General features: G+C 46.0%; 1 protein-coding gene across 1 annotated transcript in view; it reads left to right on the top strand.

Annotated features, from left to right (window-relative positions):
• DMBT1 (deleted in malignant brain tumors 1) overlaps window positions 1-20,163 on the top strand; it is a 76,615-nt gene that overhangs the window by 745 nt on the left and 55,707 nt on the right. The window contains exons 2-6 of the mRNA XM_086679467.1: window positions 8,309-8,365; window positions 10,303-10,332; window positions 15,501-15,530; window positions 17,657-17,968; window positions 19,228-19,275. Of these exons, the coding sequence (XP_086535593.1) occupies window positions 8,309-8,365; window positions 10,303-10,332; window positions 15,501-15,530; window positions 17,657-17,968; window positions 19,228-19,275 (477 nt within the window). The remainder of the gene's footprint in view (window positions 1-8,308; window positions 8,366-10,302; window positions 10,333-15,500; window positions 15,531-17,656; window positions 17,969-19,227; window positions 19,276-20,163) is intronic.

Raw genomic sequence — 20,163 nt, forward strand, 5'->3', positions numbered from 1 at the left:
AAGAGCCACAGGCAAATCAGTGTGACTGTGGAATCTCGGTGTCCACGTATGAGATAGTACGTGAACAGGCCGGTTAGCCAGTCTGCCTGTCAGCGATCTCTCCATCTCTCTCCCTTTTCCCATTGTCTCTGTCTCTCCCTCAGTTCCTCCCTTCCGTTTTCCCTTGCTTCCCTTTCCTCCTTCCTTCTCTCCCTCCCTCCCTTCGTTTCTTCCTTCCTTTTTCTCTTCTATCTCCCTCCCCCTTTCTTTGGTGTCACCTTTTTGCTCCATTCGTGAATTTCAGAAGACGGGGCCAAAGAACCCTAATCCCCAGAGAACTTCTAGAACTCTCACGCCTACCCCCAGGCTTTCTAGGGGAAGCTCCCAAGCTAGAGGTTCATTTGGGAAACGGCCTTTGTGAAAGCAGCACCCCCCGTGATGAGGCGCTCGCCGCGCTGGTGATGGGGGGCGGGCCAGTTCTACGTCAACGGGGTGCTGACTACATGGTGACCGAGGGTGCCCACCTTCTTTTCTTGTCAGGAGGACGTCAGTGGATACTGGCTCCGGGCAGTGGGTACTGGCTCTGGGCAGTCTGGGGGCTGGAAACTTCGTCTCCATCAAAATACTTGCAAATGGGGGCGGGGGGGGGGTGTTGTTAGCTCTGGCTTTTATCTAGAGGACATTAATCCCTGGACTTGGATTGGCTGAGCAGGGACACGAGATCCACGTCAGCCCCTGAGGGACAGGGTGCGAGTTCCCCCGTTGTTACCTGCAGAGGGGCTTACGGCCGCAGGGATCTCGGATTGCGGCAACTCGTGGTTTTACCAGCGGGTGTTATAGGCATGCGCATGCGCAAACGCGTGTGCGCGCACGCACGCGCGCCGGTGCTTGCTGTTTAGACGTGGGGGATGGCCCTCTGCAACGTGCTCCCGCTGTACCAGGTGCTCGGGTGGAGAGTGTGCCTGTGTTTTCCGATCTAAACCTGCCAACAGCCCCACAGTTAAGCATCACCACTGCCGCATTGCAGACGAGGAAACTGAGGTTCAGAAAGGTTACGCGGTTTGGGCCGGGTCAGCAGCAGGTGCGCGGCTGGGCCGGGGTTTGAACCCTGGAGGCGGTCCGCTGGCATTCAGGGAGCCGTCTTGGCCCGACGACTCTTGCTGCTTCTCGACAAGAGCCCAGGAGACAAACCTCGGCATTTGGCTCGGGGCTGGAGCCCCCGTGGGGGAGCTGGGTGCCCGCCGGCCATGGCAGCGGGCACCGTCCTCAGCTTTGGTCCTCGCACAAACTCCTGAGAAAAATTAAGTGCCCCCAGGTTTGTGCGGGGCTGGAGGGGCCGTGGAACCCCTGCCTCTCCTAGCCACGTCTTTGGCGCTGCCGTTTGCCAGCTCTGCGGCCTCTGCAAGCCTCCCTTTACTCGTTTGTGATATGCGACCGTGTTCCAACCTCCTAGGGTCACATCGACGGGAAGTCACCGCACAGTGTCCGGCCCATAGAGGGTGCCTTGGAACTGCTCACTTTTAAGCCTCTAGACACTGTCCTAACGTTTTATCCAAACCTAACTACCTAAGGGCCAGTGGTGTCTTGGATTGGATCCTGGGAGAGAAAAAGCAAAAGCAAGTGACATCCAAATAAACCCTGGAGTTTAGTGAGTGGGAACGTACCAGCACTGATTTGGTAGTCAGGACAAATGCGCCCGGGTCGTTTTGGGTAGCATCAGAGGAGTTGGGTTAGGGTGTGTGGGATCTCCGTATTAGCCTTGCAACTTTGTCTAGAACCCTACAGTTATTGCAAGAAAAAATTTTTTTTAATTTTTTTAAATGTTTTTATTTATTTTTGAGACAGAGAGAGACAGAGCATGAGCAGGGGAGGGGCAGAGAGAGAGGGAGACACAGAATCTGAAGCAGGCTCCAGGCTCCAAGCTGTCAGCACAGAGCCCGACGCGGGGCTCGAACTCACAGACCGTGAGATCATGACCTGAGCTGAAGTCGGATGCTTAACCGACTGAGCCACCCAGGTGCCCCTGCAAGAAAATTTTTAATGTAACTTCCTTTGGTCCCATTTCTTGAAGGTCGACGTTTTGCAAAACGAGGAAGTAATAACTGCTTACAAATGAATTCTGGCAGGTTGCTGAGCCTTGTGTGTACCCTTTCCACAGCTTCGCAGGGGTTTTAGCAATGACTGATGCCTGAAATAAGGAGAAAACGAATGAAGGGGTTTTCAGACATTGTGAGAAGGTGTTTAATGTGGGTGACATCTGGACAGGGGCGGGGTGGGGGGGGGTTGTGGGACACGGGGAGGCACTCCTGAATCACCATCCTGAGCAGTTCTCCTTTCTTCAGAGCACGATTGTTGCACAAACTCACCAGTGAAAGTTATGTGACTCAGTCTGGTTGAGGTGCCGAATGTTCTGGAACAAGGAGAAAGTCCGTGGCCACACTCCAGTAATGCTGTTTCTCTGCCATGTTGACAACACTCATGCTGTTCCCTTTATCTGGTTACAGTCTTCTTCCCCCTCTCCCTTGCCTTCACCTGGCTAAATCTAGCTGCTATTCTTATTTTATTAAAAAAATTTTTTTTTTTAATTTTTTAATGTTTATTTTTGAAAGAGAGAGACACACAGTGCAAGTACGGGAGGGGCAGAGAGAGAGGGAGACACAGAATCGGAAGCAGGCTCCAGGCTCCGAGCTGTCAGCACAGAGCCCGACGCGGGGTTCAAACTCATGAACCGCGAGATCATGACCTGAGCCGAAGTTGGACACTCAACCGACTGAGCCACCCAGGCGCCCTGTGTTGAAAGTTTTTAATTCAAAATTCAATTTACTCAGTAGATACAGGACTCTTCACATTTTTTTCTTTCTTGTGTCAGTTTTGGTAAATTACTTTTTCAAGTAATTTGTCCATTTCATCTCAATTTTATTTTATTTATTTTTTAATGTTTATTCATTTTTGAGAGAGAGAGAGAGAGAGAGAGAGAGAGAGACAGAGCATGAGCAGGGAAGGGGAGAAAGATAGGGAGACACAGAACTCAAAGCAAGCTCCAGGCTCTGAGCTGTCAGCACAGAGTCCAATGCGGGGCTCGAACTTGCAAACCTGAGATTGTGACCTGGGCTGAAGTCAGATGCTTAACCGACTGACCACCCAGGCACCCTTAGCTGCTATTTTTAAATACCGCAGACATACCTGTCCTGTCCAGGAATCTTTCCCTGACATATACTCTTAACACATACACACACACACACACACACACACACACACTCACAAACAGGCACATATACAGATACACACACAGAGTGTATCATCCCTATGGTTATCACTCTTATTTTTCCATGGCATCTTGCACCAAATTATCTGTGGATTTTTCTAGGGATCCTGCTATGCTGGGAGGCGCTGGAGGGCAGCGTCTTGCTTATTTAGGACGTGGCTCCACATCTTGCATTTCCAAGAGCCTGACAGAGTGCCTGGCTCATGCTGAACATAGTGGTGCAGCCTGAATGCTCCAGTGCGGGGCCAGCTGGGCCAGAGCCATTGTGCCTGTGAGCCGTCCCCAAAGGCACGACCTCATGCCCGGTCCTGAGCAGGATTTCTGTTTCCTTGTATATAGTTTCTGGGACGCTAAATTAAAAATGGGTGAAAAGACCTAAATGCGAGACGGGAAGCCATCAAAATCATAGAGGAGAACACAGGCAGCAACCTTTTTGATATCGGCCTTGGCATTTTCTCACGAGACACGCTCCCGGGCCAGAAGTGTGATAAGGAAACAACAGTATACGTTTGTTAAGATTTATGGGGTTTATTTCTTTTTATGTCTTATACAGTCTTTCCTATGCAAAGGGTAAAAAGCAGGATGGATACAGAAATGTGGATGCCATCAGCCTGACTGATGTTTGAAGGTGTGAGAATGTGTGAACCAGTGAAAGTGTCAGCTGAAATTTAAATCTCACAAATAAGCAGAAAATATAATTTCTGGCAGACTATATATATATATATATATATATATATATATATATATATATATGGTGTTCTTTGAACAGTATTGTTTAAGAATAAAATACTTTGCGGGGCGCCTGCGTGGTTCAGCCCGTTGAGCGTCTGACTCTTGATTTCAGCTCAGGTTGTGATCTCGCATTTCGTGAGTTGAAGCCCCACATCAGGCTCTGTGCTGAGAGCGCCGAGCCTTCTTGGGATTCTCTGTCTCCCTCTCTCTCAGGCCTTTTTACACCCCCCCTCAAAAATACACAAATAAACATTAAAAGAAAAGAATAAAATACTTCGCAATTTCTGTAAGTTGAAATTGATGGTATGAGGCAAGGAAGGGGAGCTATTAGCTATGTGACTTTGGTAAATGACTTAACATCTCTGAACCTCGGTTTCCTAATCTATAAAATGAGGACGTGTATTTTGGAAATGGGAACTCAGAGAAAAGTCATTTTTTTCTTGTCCAACCGCGGGGTTTCTCCACCTCAGCAGTACTTACATTTCAGATCAGGTTGAAGTGTTGTTGTGGGGCTCTGGCCTGTGTATTTTAAGACGTTTAATAGCGTTTAAGATGTTTAACAGCGTATCTGGTCTCTAATGAGTTTCTTATTTTTATGTGTTTAAATATCTAGTTCTTTCATTCTGAAAATTATGTTGCTTTCTGGTGCGAAGTCAGTATTTTATTTTAGAATAAGGGTTTTTTTCCCCCATATATTTAATTCGTATAGCTATATTTTTTTAAAAATTTTTTTTTCAACGTTTATTTATTTTTGGGACAGGGAGAGACAGAGCATGAATGGGGGAGGGTCAGAGAGAGAGGGAGACAGAGAGTCGGAAACAGGCTCCAGGCTCTGAGCCATCAGCCCAGAGCCTGACGCGGGGCTCGAACTCACGGACCGCAAGATCGTGACCTGGCTGAAGTCGGACGCTTAACCGACTGCGCCACCCAGGCGCCCCTGTATAGCTATATTTTGAATATAGCTAATATAGCTAATATTTTGAATATTTCAAAGCTAATTTTTTGAATGCCAGCTACATGACAGACACTATTTTAAACACTTGGTGTATTTTTTTTTCTGGTTTTGTCTTCACAATAACCTAATGAAGGAGTTCGTGTAACTATCCTCATACAGATAAGGAGACGGAGAGTGAGGTTAATGATTGCTCACGTTTAGAGGGCAAAGGAGCAGCAGCACTAGAATTTAAACCTATGTTCCTGTGTCCCCCAAGCTCCTGGGTGTACAGGTCCCACTCCCAGCACCCCCACTTTGCCCCATCAGGATCTTTCCTTTTCAAGAACTTAGTTTTAGGCTGTTAATGTTTCCTAATGAACTTCAGAACCCTTTTTTATTTAAAAAAATTTTTTTTCAACGTTTATTTTTTGGGGGACAGAGAGAGACAGAGCATGAACGGGGGAAGGGCAGAGAGAGAGGGAGACACAGAATTGGAAGCAGGCTCCAGGCTCCGAGCCATCAGCCCAGAGCCTGACGCGGGGCTCGAACTCCCGGACCGCGAGACCGTGACCTGGCTGAAGTCGGACGCTTAACCGACTGCGCCACCCAGGCGCCCCCAGAACGCTTTTTTAAAAGAACCTCTCAAAGAAGAATCTTTGGATGGGAATGATAGTAAACCCAAATTGGTCTACAGTGAATGACATTTCTGTATTCAGTCCTTCCATCCAGAAACCTAATTCGTCTATCTCTCCCTCTGCAGGAGACGGCCAAGAAGCTTTGCATAGAGTTTGTATTTTTTGTGTTGTTTTTTTTTTAATGTTTACTTATTCTATTTTTGAGAGAGAGAGAGAGTATGTGTGTGTAAGTGGGGGAGGGGCAGAAAGAGAGGGAGACAGAGAATCCCAAGCAGGCTCCACAGCTGTCAGCCCAGAGCCCAACGTGGGACTCGAAGCCACGAACCGTGAGATCACGACCTGGGCCGAAACCAAGAGTTGGATGCTTAACCAACGGAGCCACCAAGGTGCCCCTAGAGTTTGTATTTTATTCTTATAAATACTGTTTTTTATTCTTATTCTTATAAGACTGTTTCGAAGGAGCCCTTTAGTTAGTGTAGAAGTAGTGTCCCTACCTCCTCAGAGCCCATTTTGCCCCACGTCTTCCTCTTTGCCTGGCTCACCTCTGTTTGTACTTCCTGGAATTGTGCTGGGGAATCACATATGATCTCCGCTAGACTCCTGGACATCCCTCAACTGGAGCCCTTAGTTTCCTGTTCACCAGTTGCTTACCTGGACGCCTCACCTGCTAGAGCAAATTTACAAAGGACAGTGGAGGCATCACGCAATGTCAATACATCCCCTGCCTGAGGGGTCCAGCGTCCTACAGGGGCTGCGTAAGTGGTTGTCTAAGGAAGTGTATCTCACCATACTGTTGAACTCGCTGTTACTTTTCCTTTACATATGCTGTTGCACAGTGGTTTTCCAATGTGTCAGAGTCACCTGGAGTGCTTAGTAAACACACATATTTGGGCACCACTTCCAGAACTCCTGATGCGTAAGTCTGGGGGAGCCCTAAGAATTTGCATTTTTAACACATTCCGGGTGCTGGCTGCTGCTGCTGACTCGTGGCCCCTGCTTGAAGAACTGTTGCTCCAAAAGAACTTGTTCTTATGGAGCTGGAACAGGGAGTTTGTTGGTTACTCAAAAATGTTGTTTAAAATGGGGAACCATAAGCTAGGATACATATTTTAAGTGTTTCGCTTTAACTTAAGACACATAAATACACTTTGATTCACCAATTTGCTGCCTTAGGACTTTCTCCCAGTAGGGATCTTCGGTGGTTCTCCAATGTCTTTCTTGCATAAACCATACCAATTTTGCATATCTGTAATTTCTAGCCTTTTCTCTAAAGGGAAGTGTGAAATGAAAGACACTTGCAAAGCGGTATGAACACAGACATTCTCATGTGGTTGTATGTCTTTCCTGTGGTTGTACGTCTTTCTTCTATTCTTCAGTGTCTCTCTCACCTGATTTCTTTTTAGTAACTTGACTTTATTTCCAAAGCATTCAGCCTCATTTTTATAGAAAGCCATCGTTTTCTTTTTACCCACATTTCATCGATGTACTTAATATTTAATTGAATTTAATCCAAGGACGACTGGCATAATCAAGGTTGAGGCTCATACCTGCCTCTAGCTGATTGTACAACTAAGCTGGTTAGGACGGAAGTTGCCAGGATGCTAGGAAACAGTGTACCAGCCCTAGTGATCGGTAGGTTTACAGGGAGGATGGAGGGCATCAGTTCACCTGGCGAGGGGGTTAAATGAAGGTCAGTGAAGGGGCGCCTGGGTGGGTCAGTCGGTTGAGCGGCCAACTTCAGCTCAGGTCATGATCTCGCGGTTTGTGAGTTCATGCCCCGTGTCGGGCTCTGTGCTGACGGCTCGGAGCCTGGAGCCTGCTTTGGATTCTGTGTCTCCTTCTCTTTCTGCCCATCCCCTGCTTGTGCTTGGTCTCTCTCTGTCTTGCAAAAATAAATAAATGTAAAAAATTAAAAAAAATTAAAAAAAAAGGTCAGTGAAGAGAATGTGTTTACTGCCACCTACAGGATGCCTTTCCACCAGAGTATTCAGATATTGCAAATAAAAATACAATGCACCTAGTTAAATTTGAACTTCAGATTTATAAAAAAATATTTTTGGTTTGTGTGTGTGTGTGTGTGTGTGTGTGTGTGTGCGCGTGTAAGTGTGTCCCATGCAAATTTATTTGGGACATACTTACACTAAAGAAGTACCCATTGTTTATCTGAAATTCAAATAAAACTTTTTTTAAGATAATTTTTTAGTATAGTATGTCCCATACAGTGTTTGGGATATACTTACATTATGAAATATGCTTGTTTATTTGAAATCCCAACTTAACTGGGACTCCTGTAATTTTTGTCTGGCAATCCTACTTCTGCTCCATATTTTCTTGACATTTGTTGCCTTTTTTCAAGTCTAGATGAAATATCTGCTCCTCTCTGGAATTTTCCTGCCCTCCTTCTAAGCCCATAAATCGTTCACTTTGAGATTCCCACCCTGTGCTCTGTTTTCCTCTCAAGGGTAAGACTGGATTACCGGCTACCGAGACTGGATGCTGAGTCGTCTCTAAGCTCCAGAGAATGGAGTCTTGTCCTCTGTGATGGAGTCCTCCCTTCTCCCCAACTTTCAGTGCAGTGCCTCATGGGCAGTGAGAGATCAGTCCATGTTTGCTGAGTCAATTATTTAATGAGTGAGGCCCAGCTAACCCTCCAAAGTAAAGTGTGATGCCACCCCCTCCTCTGCGTGAATTAGCAGGGAGGTGAGATTTAACGCTGGTTTTCAGAAGAGTTCTCATTTGGCCCTTTTTCTTTGTATTTTTCAGAAAGATCAGTGACAGATTCAACCATAGGAGCCACTTCTGAAGAGACACAGACACCAGGTGGTAACTGAACTCTGGGATTGGGTGGTTGTGGGGCCCAACGCCACCCCCAAGGACTCAGGAGGGCCTGCTATGGAGATTCTTGCTGGGTTTTAGATGTAGGGCAATGAAGGGCCTCTTCTGATGGGGTCTACCAGGGCCCAGGCCTCTTCCTCGTAAGGTTCCACACTGACCAGAAGATAGGTCCTGAGTCTTCATGCTGGCCTCTGCCCAGTGATACCCCTTTCCTAAGATCTCTCCCCCTCAGGGTGTTCCCTGGGGGTTGCAGCCACTCAGAGAGGCAGCAGAGGCAGGTGTGGACAGGAGGATCTAACTAAGAGTCTGGATATAATCAGTTATGATTTCTCTTCTTTTCTAGAATTTTTATCAAGTGTTGGGAAAACAGTGAATACCTCTGCCTTGGTTGATGGTTTAAATAGTAACTTCTTCTGCTGTTTCTTTATCTTCTTCTAGCCCTGTGTGTGCACGGGTGTGCCTGCCTGTGCAAAAGTGCAGACCTTATGATTTGGGTCACATAGTTCAATGTTGAATATATAGATGCCAAGAGGCAAAACTGTGCCATGGGTAAGAGCAACTGGCCTGAGTACAAGTCCTGCCCCTTATTGCCTACCAGCCAGTTGGTCTTGGGTCACCTTCCAGAGCCTCCGTTTTTCCATGGGTTGTTTTGAGGACTAACCAGGATGATACATGGAAAGCTCTTGAATAGCATCTGAGCAACTGCGTGGTTTGGTCAGGGCTCAGCACAGGTTGTCCTGGACGATGTGTGCTGCTCAGGAAACAGATCCTACCTGTGGCACTGCCCCCACAACGCACATGACTGTGGCCATGGGGAAGACATGGGCCATCTGCTCAGGGGGGCCTCCAAGAGATAATGCATATTACATAGCTCAAGGCAGAATCATGATAGCAATGACCTCTCTTCCTCTCCAAACTGATTTGTCCATCAGGAAAGTGGAAACAATGGAGTGCTTTGACCAACTTATTTTACCGCTAAGTCAACGTCAGTTTACTTCTCTCTAAGAGGAGGGAATCCTACCATTATGGCTTGCCATGAGGACCAAATGAGACAATGTGGGTGATGTACTTAAAGACAGTGAGTGTTGGAAATTGTAGAATTATCGTCATCATTGTAATTCTTATTGCAACGGTGGCTGACATCCGTTGTGTGCCGACAACACGCCAGCCAGTCTGATACACATTTGATCTATGTCTCTCGTTTAATTCTCCCGATTAAATGAGAATTTAATCGAGGGTCAGTAAGTCTCAGTAAGTGACCACCTCTGTCATTTTATGAGAAAGGAAAGACATTTTCACCTCCCCACTGTCTTTGTCAACACAAAGCCACTTGACTGTTTTTTGGACCAAACAGTTGCCAATCTATGCTTTTAGTGATTTCAGCCAGTCAAGAACCGAGAAGCCAAAGCCCGCCTTCTTAGCTCCTCATGCCCATTCATACGAATCGGCCAGGCTACGTTCCCTCAAAGAAATAAGAAAAGGAATGGGTCCCACATTTGTACGAAATTAGGTACAAGCCTAATTTGCTTTTCTCCAGGGATGAAACGTTCATTTCTATTTTAATGAAATACAGAAATATCTGCAGCAGGAAGTATACAGAAACAAGAGCCCACATTATTAAAGAGTGTTACAGTGAATTTATTCTTCAGATGTAAAAAGCCATTTTTTTTAAGTCACCATGTTTCTTGGGACTAGCTTCGCATTTTGTTCTCCACGCACCAGAGACTCAAGAAGTCTTTATCAATTTGAATGAAGTTTCAAAGACAGATTACAGATCTGTTGACGTTGATCCACATGCAGTGGCTATAACTCTACTTTGGAGTCAACCAGAAGAAAACCAATGGTTCATATGTGGATTTCTTGGTCAGGATCCCTGTAGATGAAACACACTCATGTCTGATTTTTCTTTTATTCCTTTGTAGTTTCCCAATCAGATCTTCTCACAACACCTGGTGAGTACTTTCAAAACAATGTCTGAATTTGGTTTAGAATTTAATTATTATCCTATACAGTTATTTACATCTTAAGCACAAACACTGCCTTTAGTGAATGGTATGAGGTCTACACAAAAGCATGATTTGTGTCCTTTGTAGAAATACAAAGACAATAGAAGCTTCTTTCAGTTATAGAATAAATGGACCAAGTAGTTATACTGTTATGTTCTTCTTCAATTTTATTTTGCCTTTGCCTCAAACTTTTATGTACATCAGAATCAATGAGGATATTTTTTGAATGCCAGTTCTTGGGATCTACCTTCCTTCCCTTCAGAGACCCTGATTTGGAGGGTCCGGTTTGAGGCTCAGGAATCTGAACTCTTACGTAACTGAAAATGAATATGGTCCGTAGACCGCACTTTGAGCAACCATGCTGCATGGCCCAGTACTGAATTAAGTTTTTATGTTTGGAGTGTAATTCCAGAAGCATGACATTGCTAAGAATTTCCAAAGACAGTGGCAGAGATATGTATATATGTATTTTAAGTGCTATCTGTTTTTACTTATTTTTTTCTTAATGTCTGTATTTTGCTCAATGTCAAGTACATTTAAGTTGGAAACATTTTCCCAAGTGGTTCATGGCTGCATCATAAGTCTGACTGGTGTCAAGGCTTTTCAACAAGTGCATTGCTAACATTGAACGTTTACACCCCTTTCAAAATGGCCTCAATATCTTTGCTACCTCATTTGGTGAGAACCAGTCCTGCCATGGACCCTTCTATGCAGGAGAGACTACAGTGTGGGCTCTCTGTGTGGTGTTTCAGGAGAATGTGTTTCCCGATCTCAGGGACTTATGGTCTAATGGCAAGATAGACAGTAATCATACAGTTACAAGTACAGCTGTGGGAAATGCTGGAGCAAGAGGTACATGGCAAGAGAGATGTGATCAGGCTATGAGAAAGAGACCAGCTCCAAGATAGTCACAGGCAAACTCAGGTCTGGAGCTAGTGCAGGAATTCACCAGACAGAGCACGAAGGAAGAGTGGTTTTCTGTTCTTCACTGCATTTGCTGTCAGGAATGTGAAAGAACAGGTACAGACTCAGATGGACGATAGCCACCCTGTTTCTGCCATTAGATACTCCCCTCCTCCATGCTTAGCCATCTAGCCAGGGTACTGCCCTGATGGGAGGTTATCTTTAGGTTCCATCTTCCAAACTGCCCTTGACACATTTTCCAAAGCTCTAACTAAAAAAAATTAAAAAAAAAAAAAGAGACTTCCAGTTAATAGAGTTTTTGAAGTGTTGCCTGCCATTGGTGGTAGAATATCATTTGTCTTTTGGAGCAAATGGGTTAAGAGCCACAGCTGGACTTGATTCTTGTTTGCCTTCTAAATTCTTGTCCAGATATGGATGGAGTTGGTGGAAGGCAAAGCCAGAGGTGTGTTCATGAGCAAATCCGTGGGAAGCTCATCCTTCGATCATATCTTGAACTGACATATTAAAAATGAGCAATGTAGCATGATCTCTGCTTTGTGTCATCCTATCCCCCCTGTACCAACCCCTTAAGTTGGCCATTTTCTTGGAGATAGTGAAACTTAATGAAGAGGGCTTATACACAGCTTCCATCCACAACATCCTTAACTCCACTGAGATAGACGCAGACTATACGGCAGAGTAGATGGTACCTGAGAGGATGAACTAATCTGGGGGCTTGTGACAGATGTAAGATGAAAGCCTTCTTAAAGATGAAAACCACAATAATTGAAAGCACTCTTATCCTGGAGTGGTGCTACACAAAAACAATATGGAAATTTAGTCAAGGCTGCTGGGTGACTTCATATTGAAAACCTCATTTTGTTGAGTTTATGGAAAGTAGGTTGGCGTGGACCACTTTCCTTGCAAGAACCACAAGGAGTGGGTTGATAGCAGGCAGTGGCTGTGACAAAAGTCAGTGCAGGATGATAGCTGAAAGCCTTGACAATAGAGGTGGAGTCTGTATGTCCTTGGACTCATTTGTTCAATGTTTGTGACTCCGTGTCCTTGTCTATAAGTGGGGATACTGGGTTGGGGTAAAGATGAACTGAGATAGTACATATAAATAGTAAAACATGGTGTTGTTCTCAACTATGAAGATGTAATACTTCTTCAGTAAATGTGTTTAAGGTCCAGAGCACTTTCCAGAGTGCTATTGGAGTCACCACACAGTCCCCTTAGGCTTCCCTTCTAGAATAACTGGAGTGGCCTAGCCAGTAGATATGGGCTGGTTTGATGACACCGGTTTGTTTTTATACTCAAGCTCTTCTTCAGGCCCTCCTCACCCCCACTAGAACAATAATGTATGCCATGTTCAAATGTACACAATAATTACTCCAGAATATTTGGGGCAATGGTTGAGTCTAGATGCAAAGGGACCAGCTCCCTTGGAAAGTGACTAGGTCTTTGGGGGGAATATCTTTTGAGATCTCTTTGAAGCTTTTCCTGGTTGGTTCATTCTGATGGCTCAACTGTCTTGGACATAGTACCCAGCAGTAGAGACCAGACTATTTCTGTTCCTGGAAAACAAAGAAGTGGGAGCTGTTCTTTCCAAGTGATTTACCATCATTCCCAAAATGGCAGCTGACATCATCTACAGCTCTGTGGTTGATTGCTGGAAGAAAGCAAGTGGGTCTCAGTACATTTGTGGAAAAGTGTCTGTTCAGACTGTGCACAAATAGCCCAACCAGAGACAACCTTAGTGTTCTGTTTGGTGCTATGGCTGGATGTTGTCAGGACTCTGGATCTCAGAGCTTCTGAGATGGATGTTTATTGACTGCCATGTGACTAAGCAAGATACCTGGAACAAGAAAATAGGAATTGTGTGGTGTCATCTGTACTGTGTTTAAATGTCAGAGTTTTCAACAGAGGACTCTCTCAGGCATGTCTGTCATCATGTCCTTGAGTGTGGGAGCGGGGATGGCATGTCAGAAATGAGGTGGGGATGTTCTGGTGCAGACATTTCCTAGGTGTGTGGCCTCTGTTGAAAGAATGCTCTAGCTTCTTGTTTCCATTTTGGATTGCTTCTCCATCCTCAGGGGCGTGCAGCTACATGGCCTCACTGGCCCTGTTACTGGGTCATCAACAATATGAAGCAGGGCAGCTGGAGAAGTCCAGTGTGGAACTCACATTCAAAGTGTTGAGACAAATGGGGTGGTTCTCTGGCATCCAGTCCCCTCCCTGGCCTGTTGGTTTTGCTAGAGAGAGACAGATCTCTGAACCCCTGAGTTCTGCTCCCAGCAGGACTCACATTTACAAAGAATCTGGAGAAGTTTGTCAAATGCCTTAACTTTCCCTGTACCAGGAAGTTAAGAAAAAAGAGATCGTGAAAGAAAATTTATTAAAATTTATAGTAAGAATTTAAACATAACAGATCTCCTGTATGAAGTAGATTTTGGCACATTAGCATTAGAAAAAGTAAAAATGTTACCGTCACATGTCCTTTTAGCAAAATGAGATGGTCCAAGTTCTTGCTGAGAAATATCACTGATGAAATCCTTTCCACTGAAGTGAGTGAGCGCACTATATTTTGTTTTTGTACTTAGAATTATATTACTGACTCTTTGATTCTTGAATTTGAGGAAGTTCCTCTACGTTATCATAATTTGAAGGCTCAGAGTCTGAGATTTCAATTGTACAAGCAATTTCACCATTACTGTTAGCATCTACAGGACTGCTATCTCTTTATGTTCCTCTTCTGACTCATCTAGTTATTGTGAAACATCTTCCTTTGTCAATTTTCTTCTCTTTATCATTGATAACAAGTAATGAAAGGTTCTGAATTCTTCATTTAATTCAATGAAAGCCAAAAGCATCCTACAAAGACAGTGTCTCCAGTCTTTAAAAAAATACCCTCTTGAAAGCTACGGTGATATTTGGGTCACTGAGAAATGGTGACCCATTCCATTTTTCTTCTAGATAAAGCCTACCATTCCATTTTTTTTCTTCTAGATAATGCCACCATTCTCTCTTTGTCTTTATTATATAACTCTTTTTTTATGATAGTTAATAATTAATGAGTAATGCTGAACCAATTTCTCAAATGATGAAATAGAAAAATGTCTCAAGATATAGGAAAAAGGGGATCACTGAGAGCCCATAATGTATCTTGGACTTCTAAAAGGATCCAGTGAACCCATATAGTGACTATAAGAATGAGTTTATTCTGTTTTCTTTTCTTTTATTAAAGTTTTTTTTTATAAGTTTATTTTTGAGAGAGAGAAAGATCTGAGCATGAGTGGGGAGGGGCAAAGAGAGAGGGAGACACAGAATCCGAAGCAGTCTCCAGCAGAATCCGAAGCAGAATCCAAGCTGTCAGCACAGAGCCCGATACGGGGCTCGAACTCACGAACTGTGAGATCATGACCTGAGCCGAAGTCGGATGCTTAACCGACTGAGCCACCAGGCGCCCCAATCCTATTTTCTTTTAATGAATAAATATTCTTTTTGTCCTTTGGAAGACCTCTAAAAACAAAGAAAGGTCATGACCTATCAATCCTCACAAATAGAATGTGATTTGCTCAAAAAAAGAAACTCAAAAACTAAAATGAAGTCTGATGGCCCCTGAAGGTGTCCTTAGGGTTAATCTGAAGTCAAAGGGCATAGAGAGCTTTAGAGTGGCCTCACTAATGATAAAGATCCAGGGTTCTCTAGATGTCGGTTTTCTTCAAGATAGACTAGAAATTTCACAGGGTATGGATCAGAAGGAAGAGGTCATCTGCTGCCAGAATAAATACTTTTTTAGGGGGCCTCTGAGTGGCTATTCTGAGTGCTGACTCCACTCAAATTTCAGACTGGAAAGGAGGATTCAACTGGCATCCAGAATCCTGGAAACCCGTCTACGCTGCCTTTTCTTGTCTAGCCCTTCTTTCTGCGAACAGATTACGCCATAAACTGTAGCGTAAGTGGGCAGCGTAAAGAGGCATGTACTTCATCACATCTAAAATTATCAAACACTCCATATCCAGCCCACTTGTAATCTATTCTTGCAAAACCCCAAACACTGCAAGAACACTGTCGGCACAGAGACCCAAGAGTGAGCCACAACGCCCCCTGGCATGGTTGTAAGGTAACGCTCAAGCCAATTTCTGTGACTGTACATCATTTATAAACAGCAGAACCTCTGTTTCAAGGTGAATTTTGTTTCTGTCTAGGTCTGTGGAACCCCTTGACTACAGACTATGGTAAGACATTTTTTCTTTACTTGTCTTCCTGGGGTTTTGCTCACTGGCTGAGCCAGCCAGTTCTGCTGCTGTTGCTGCTGCTGTTGGCTAGTTGAGGCTGAGTGCAGTCTTGGCCACAGGGCTAGCACCTGTCCTTTAGAACGCAGGGATGGAGAGGGAAGGATCAGTGGATGCTGAGACCCTAGGCGTGTCCCAGATCCGCACTCAGCCAGTCTCACTGTCATCCTCCTTCCTTCTCTCTGCTTCTCGCTCATTTGTTGCGTGAGATTAGCTTCAGCTTGGTGTCAGGAGGGATAGGTGAAAAAAAGCCAGTGCCTCTTCTCAGTGATAGTTATCTTGATGATAACTTACACCTCTGAAGCACTTTCTATGTACCTTGCACAAAATCAGTTTCATACACCAAATGAGTTAATGTATAAAAAAATCATTTAAAATACTGCTTGGCACGTAGTACGTGCTCAGCTAATGCACACAGTAAGTGCTATTATCATGAAATCTTTCCAACATTTTGAGGTAAGTAGTATTATTACCCCCAAGTTGCAGATGAGGAAACTGGGGTACAGATTGGTCACTTGTCAATAGTTATATGTCTAAGGCCACAGGGTGGGGAAGTGTCTGGGCAGAAATTTGAACCCAGAACAGGTGCCTTTGCCTCTGTTCACTATTCTTACTAAATCTATCCGTCTTTCCTCAACCTCTGAGCATCTGTGCACACTTTGCACTGAATTTGATATGTCAGAGTCCTTGATGTGACCACTTAGGACAGTGGATCCTACCATGGGGTTCTTGGCTCTGTTGAGACCAATCTCTGTCCTTTCAGAAGCTGCCCTGAGGGTCCAAAGGTGGCCTGGGAGGGGCTGGAGGGCAGTTTTTTGGTGATTGACCACCAGTAAAGGGCAGCTGAGGGCAGGGAGACTGAGAGATCTTCTGCAGGGACATTCACAGCAGTGAAGGGGCAGCAGGAAAGACTGAGGAGGCCTGGAACGCACCTCTAGAATACTCTAGAAACAGCCCGGTTGGCACTGCCCCTCTCTTTTTCTGATTCCTTCCTTTATAAAGACCACAGCAACCACCTGCCCCCTTATCTTCCATCCCATCCCACCCTCTCTGGCCCCCCCCCCATAAATTTCTCATAACCACAAACCAACCATTGAAAAGCACACCTTGGACCGAGCTCCTGCTGTCCCAGTGTTGGGCTGGATTCCTCAGACCCTGCTGCTTGTTTTCCTCCCCTAGCGCAGGTGGTTCAGCAGGGTCATGTCAGGCAGGAGCAAGGTGCCCATGACGGTGGCACCCCGGCTCTGTCAGGAGGCTTGAAAGGTGACCTGAGGCCCACGCTTGGATGAATGCCATCCAAGACTTGACCCTGATCAAGTGGAGAATACAATGAAGTGCTTTGAGCAGGAAAATAGTTGAACATATTCACAATTTATGAAAACAAGACTTGGGACATTCCAGGGGGAAACAGATCAATCCCCTCAGCAGAGGAGGGGGCATAGAGTAAGCTCTCCATAAATGCTTATGGAATCCATCAATGGGATGGATTCAAGAGAGAGGGGCAGAGGGCAGGAAAGTCCACTGACAGGGCCCTGGAGTAGGCCAGGTTCAGGAGAAGGAAGATCTGGCAAAATGGCAGTGAGAATAAAAGGAAAGACAACGCTGTTGATACGTTGGATACAAGAGGTACAGAAGAGGGGGAATCCAATATAGCAACCAGATTTCCAACACCGCTCATGTGGAGCATGGTGACTCCATGATTGAAGTAGACAAAAGAGACTGTGTTGGGTACCAGACAGCAGGGCCCGGCTATCCAGAAGGTCACTGGGAATATTGGTCTAGAGCTTGGCTGGGCTTGTAGGGGTTGATCAGCACTGGAGAGGTGGCTTTGGGGGTCCCTCCTCCTGGAAAGCTCTCAGAGCACATGAGCTCATTCAGGGGGAAGATAGCATGAGAAGAGGGCTAAGACAGCGTGTGGCAGGGCAGCAATATGTAAGGTGCTGGGAGAGGAGAAACAGGGGTGAAGGAGATGGGGAAGTGGTCAGAAGGAGGAGGGGAACAGGGGGTACTGGTGAGTGAAAGCCAAGGGGGCAGAGAGAGGACGAGAGCTTTCCACTCTTTCAATGCAGGTTTGCCTCTGAGGCTGGTGAGCGGAGGTGACCGGTGTCAGGGCCGCGTGGAGGTCCTGTACCAAGGCTACTGGGGCACCGTGTGTGACGATGACTGGGACACCCAGGATGCAGATGTTGTCTGTCGGCAGCTCGGCTGTGGCCTTGCGGTGTTGGCCCCGGGCGGGGCCTACTTTGGTCAGGGCTCGGGGAACATTCTCTTGGGCTCCGTATACTGCTCAGGATGGGAGCCCTACCTGTCGAGCTGCTCCCACAGTGGGTGGTACAACCATGAATGTGGCCACAGGGAAGACGCTGGAGTTGTGTGCTCAGGTAGAGCTGACCTCGCCTCGTGTGGTCGCCTGTGCCCCTTGGATGGCAGAGGCTCCTGCTGACCTCTACATCATGGTGCATGCCCACAGCACTTTGCAGTTTACCTGCTTTACTCTAAGCCATGTCTTATTTGATGTTAGAGGGCAGGTTCCTTTTCACTCAGAAAGGGTGAGATCCCAGGCTCAGAGAAGGCAAGTGACTTGCCTGGAGTCCTAAAGCTGGGAAGCGGTGCAGGTGGGTTTCAATCACAGGCTCCTCCAGAGTTTGTCAATGCAACACCCAGTGGTATCGTTCTGATGATCCCTGGCCTGGGATGACCAAATGCCTTCCTATGTGGCCCTATCTCCTCCTTTTAAAGTCAGGAGAGAAGGACTAGGGACTTCTGGTCCTTAAAACTTAAATCTCTACCAAAATCAAACACTGAAGTAACCAGTATATTCTCTTTACTGGGGATTAAATGACAAGCAAAAGATATTTACACTCACAGTGGAAGAGAGAACTTCTCCTTGGCTCAACCTAGCACACGCCAATGCCGAGTTTCTCCTTGTTCACACAATGCTGGTGGGTGTTCAAGCACCAAGTGGTCTTTTAATCCACAAAGAAACCCTGAGGATAACACTCAATGTGTCCCCCAAAGGGGGATTCCTAGATAAATTATCCATCTTTAGAGTGACCTCTGGCATTTGCTATGTGGACTGGTGTGTGCGCATGCCCCCGTGCATGGGACGTGACCCAGATAATCCATCACTTGAAAATGGCTTCCCCCAGAAAGTGTGGGCCTCCAAGCAGTCACTTTGGAGTGGTTTATTTCAGCATTTGGGGATGCATCTTTGAAAAAACCGCCTTTATTCTTAGTTGGGGCCACCTCCTCAGGAATATCTCAGTGATGGTATATACTTGTCATTTAAGGGTGTGGGTAAGCTATAGAAATAGGCAGTTTGTATTGGAAATGCGACCTTGTACATCAGGTGGGGCTGTTAGTCAACTGGGTGATTTTTTGGATGGAGACAGTGGAGGCGGAGGCGGGGGTTGGTGGTAGGAACAAAGAACATCTCTGGTGGCATTCCAGCATTGAATAAGGGCTGATGAAATGACAGAGAGAGGAATTCTGTTTTGTAAGGAAGAAATGGAGCCTGTCAGCAGTGGGTGGGGTTTCCGGATCACTGCATACAGCCCTTATTTCAGAGCTAAGGAAACAGAAGTCCACCCCTTCTCAAATGAGAGCCAATACTGATTACCTCTTCCTTTCTCCACTCTAGCTTCTTTGTCTCCCACGGAGACACCCCTGGCAACAGCTGCGGTAGAAGGTAACATTTGTTATATGGGATCACTATGGGCTCATTACCTCACTGTCCTCACAGGGTCATCTTTGATCCAGAAGAGGTGCAAAAGGTGTAAGAGATAGGGGTGCTTAGCAACAAAGAGGGAACCTCTGAACAAGGCCTCAGGCCTCAATGGGACCATGTCCCTGAGATTGGGGAGGGATTGACTTGCACAGGCACTTCCAAGGAGTTCCAAGGTGGAGCTTGGTGTCTTGTCTCCAGGAAGGCCCTGTTGCTCATGCTCAGGGCCTACCCCTGTGGTCCTCACCGCTGCACGTTGGTGCCTGGCCAGGCTGGGGTGCTGGGTCTCTGGCTGCAGGGCCTGGAGAGGCAAGTGCAAACCTGTTGGGGTAGCATCCTTGCGTGCTTGTGCATTTTCCTGAGCCCATATCAGACCAACTTGGTTCCTTCTCAGTATAAAGTAACCATGGTCCTTCAGCTTATGGGCGTCAGAGGTCCCATGCACCCCCCTGGGGGCACCTCCAGTGAAACAGCTGGGAGGCAGTCAATACAGCTCGAGTTTCTGGCAACCTGGGCTTTGGGAAGGAAAGTCACTGCCATATCACATGGGAAATGTTGACCCTAGGACAAAAGAAGGAGAGCCTTCACATGAAGGCCCCTGACTAGGAGTCAGCATGGATCAGCTGGGAATCTTAATGGTACACATGTCCGGCATTTCTGTTCCTCAGGCATTATGCTTTCCTGTCCCTAAAGGCCATGGGGTGAAGTCTGACTTTACCTCTTTCTCTTCCCTATGATTAAGGACACAGATGTCACCAGAGCTGAGGAGGACACTGGCTTTGTTAAATTTAGCCATGTCTTCCCAAGATTCTTACTTGTAGCAGGTGTAAGAGGAGAACCTGCTCCTCTCTA

The sequence above is a fragment of the Puma concolor genome, chromosome D2 (genome assembly GCF_028749965.1).
Source record: "Puma concolor isolate L17-30 chromosome D2, mPumCon1.1.hap2, whole genome shotgun sequence".
Lineage (NCBI taxonomy): Eukaryota > Metazoa > Chordata > Mammalia > Carnivora > Felidae > Puma > Puma concolor.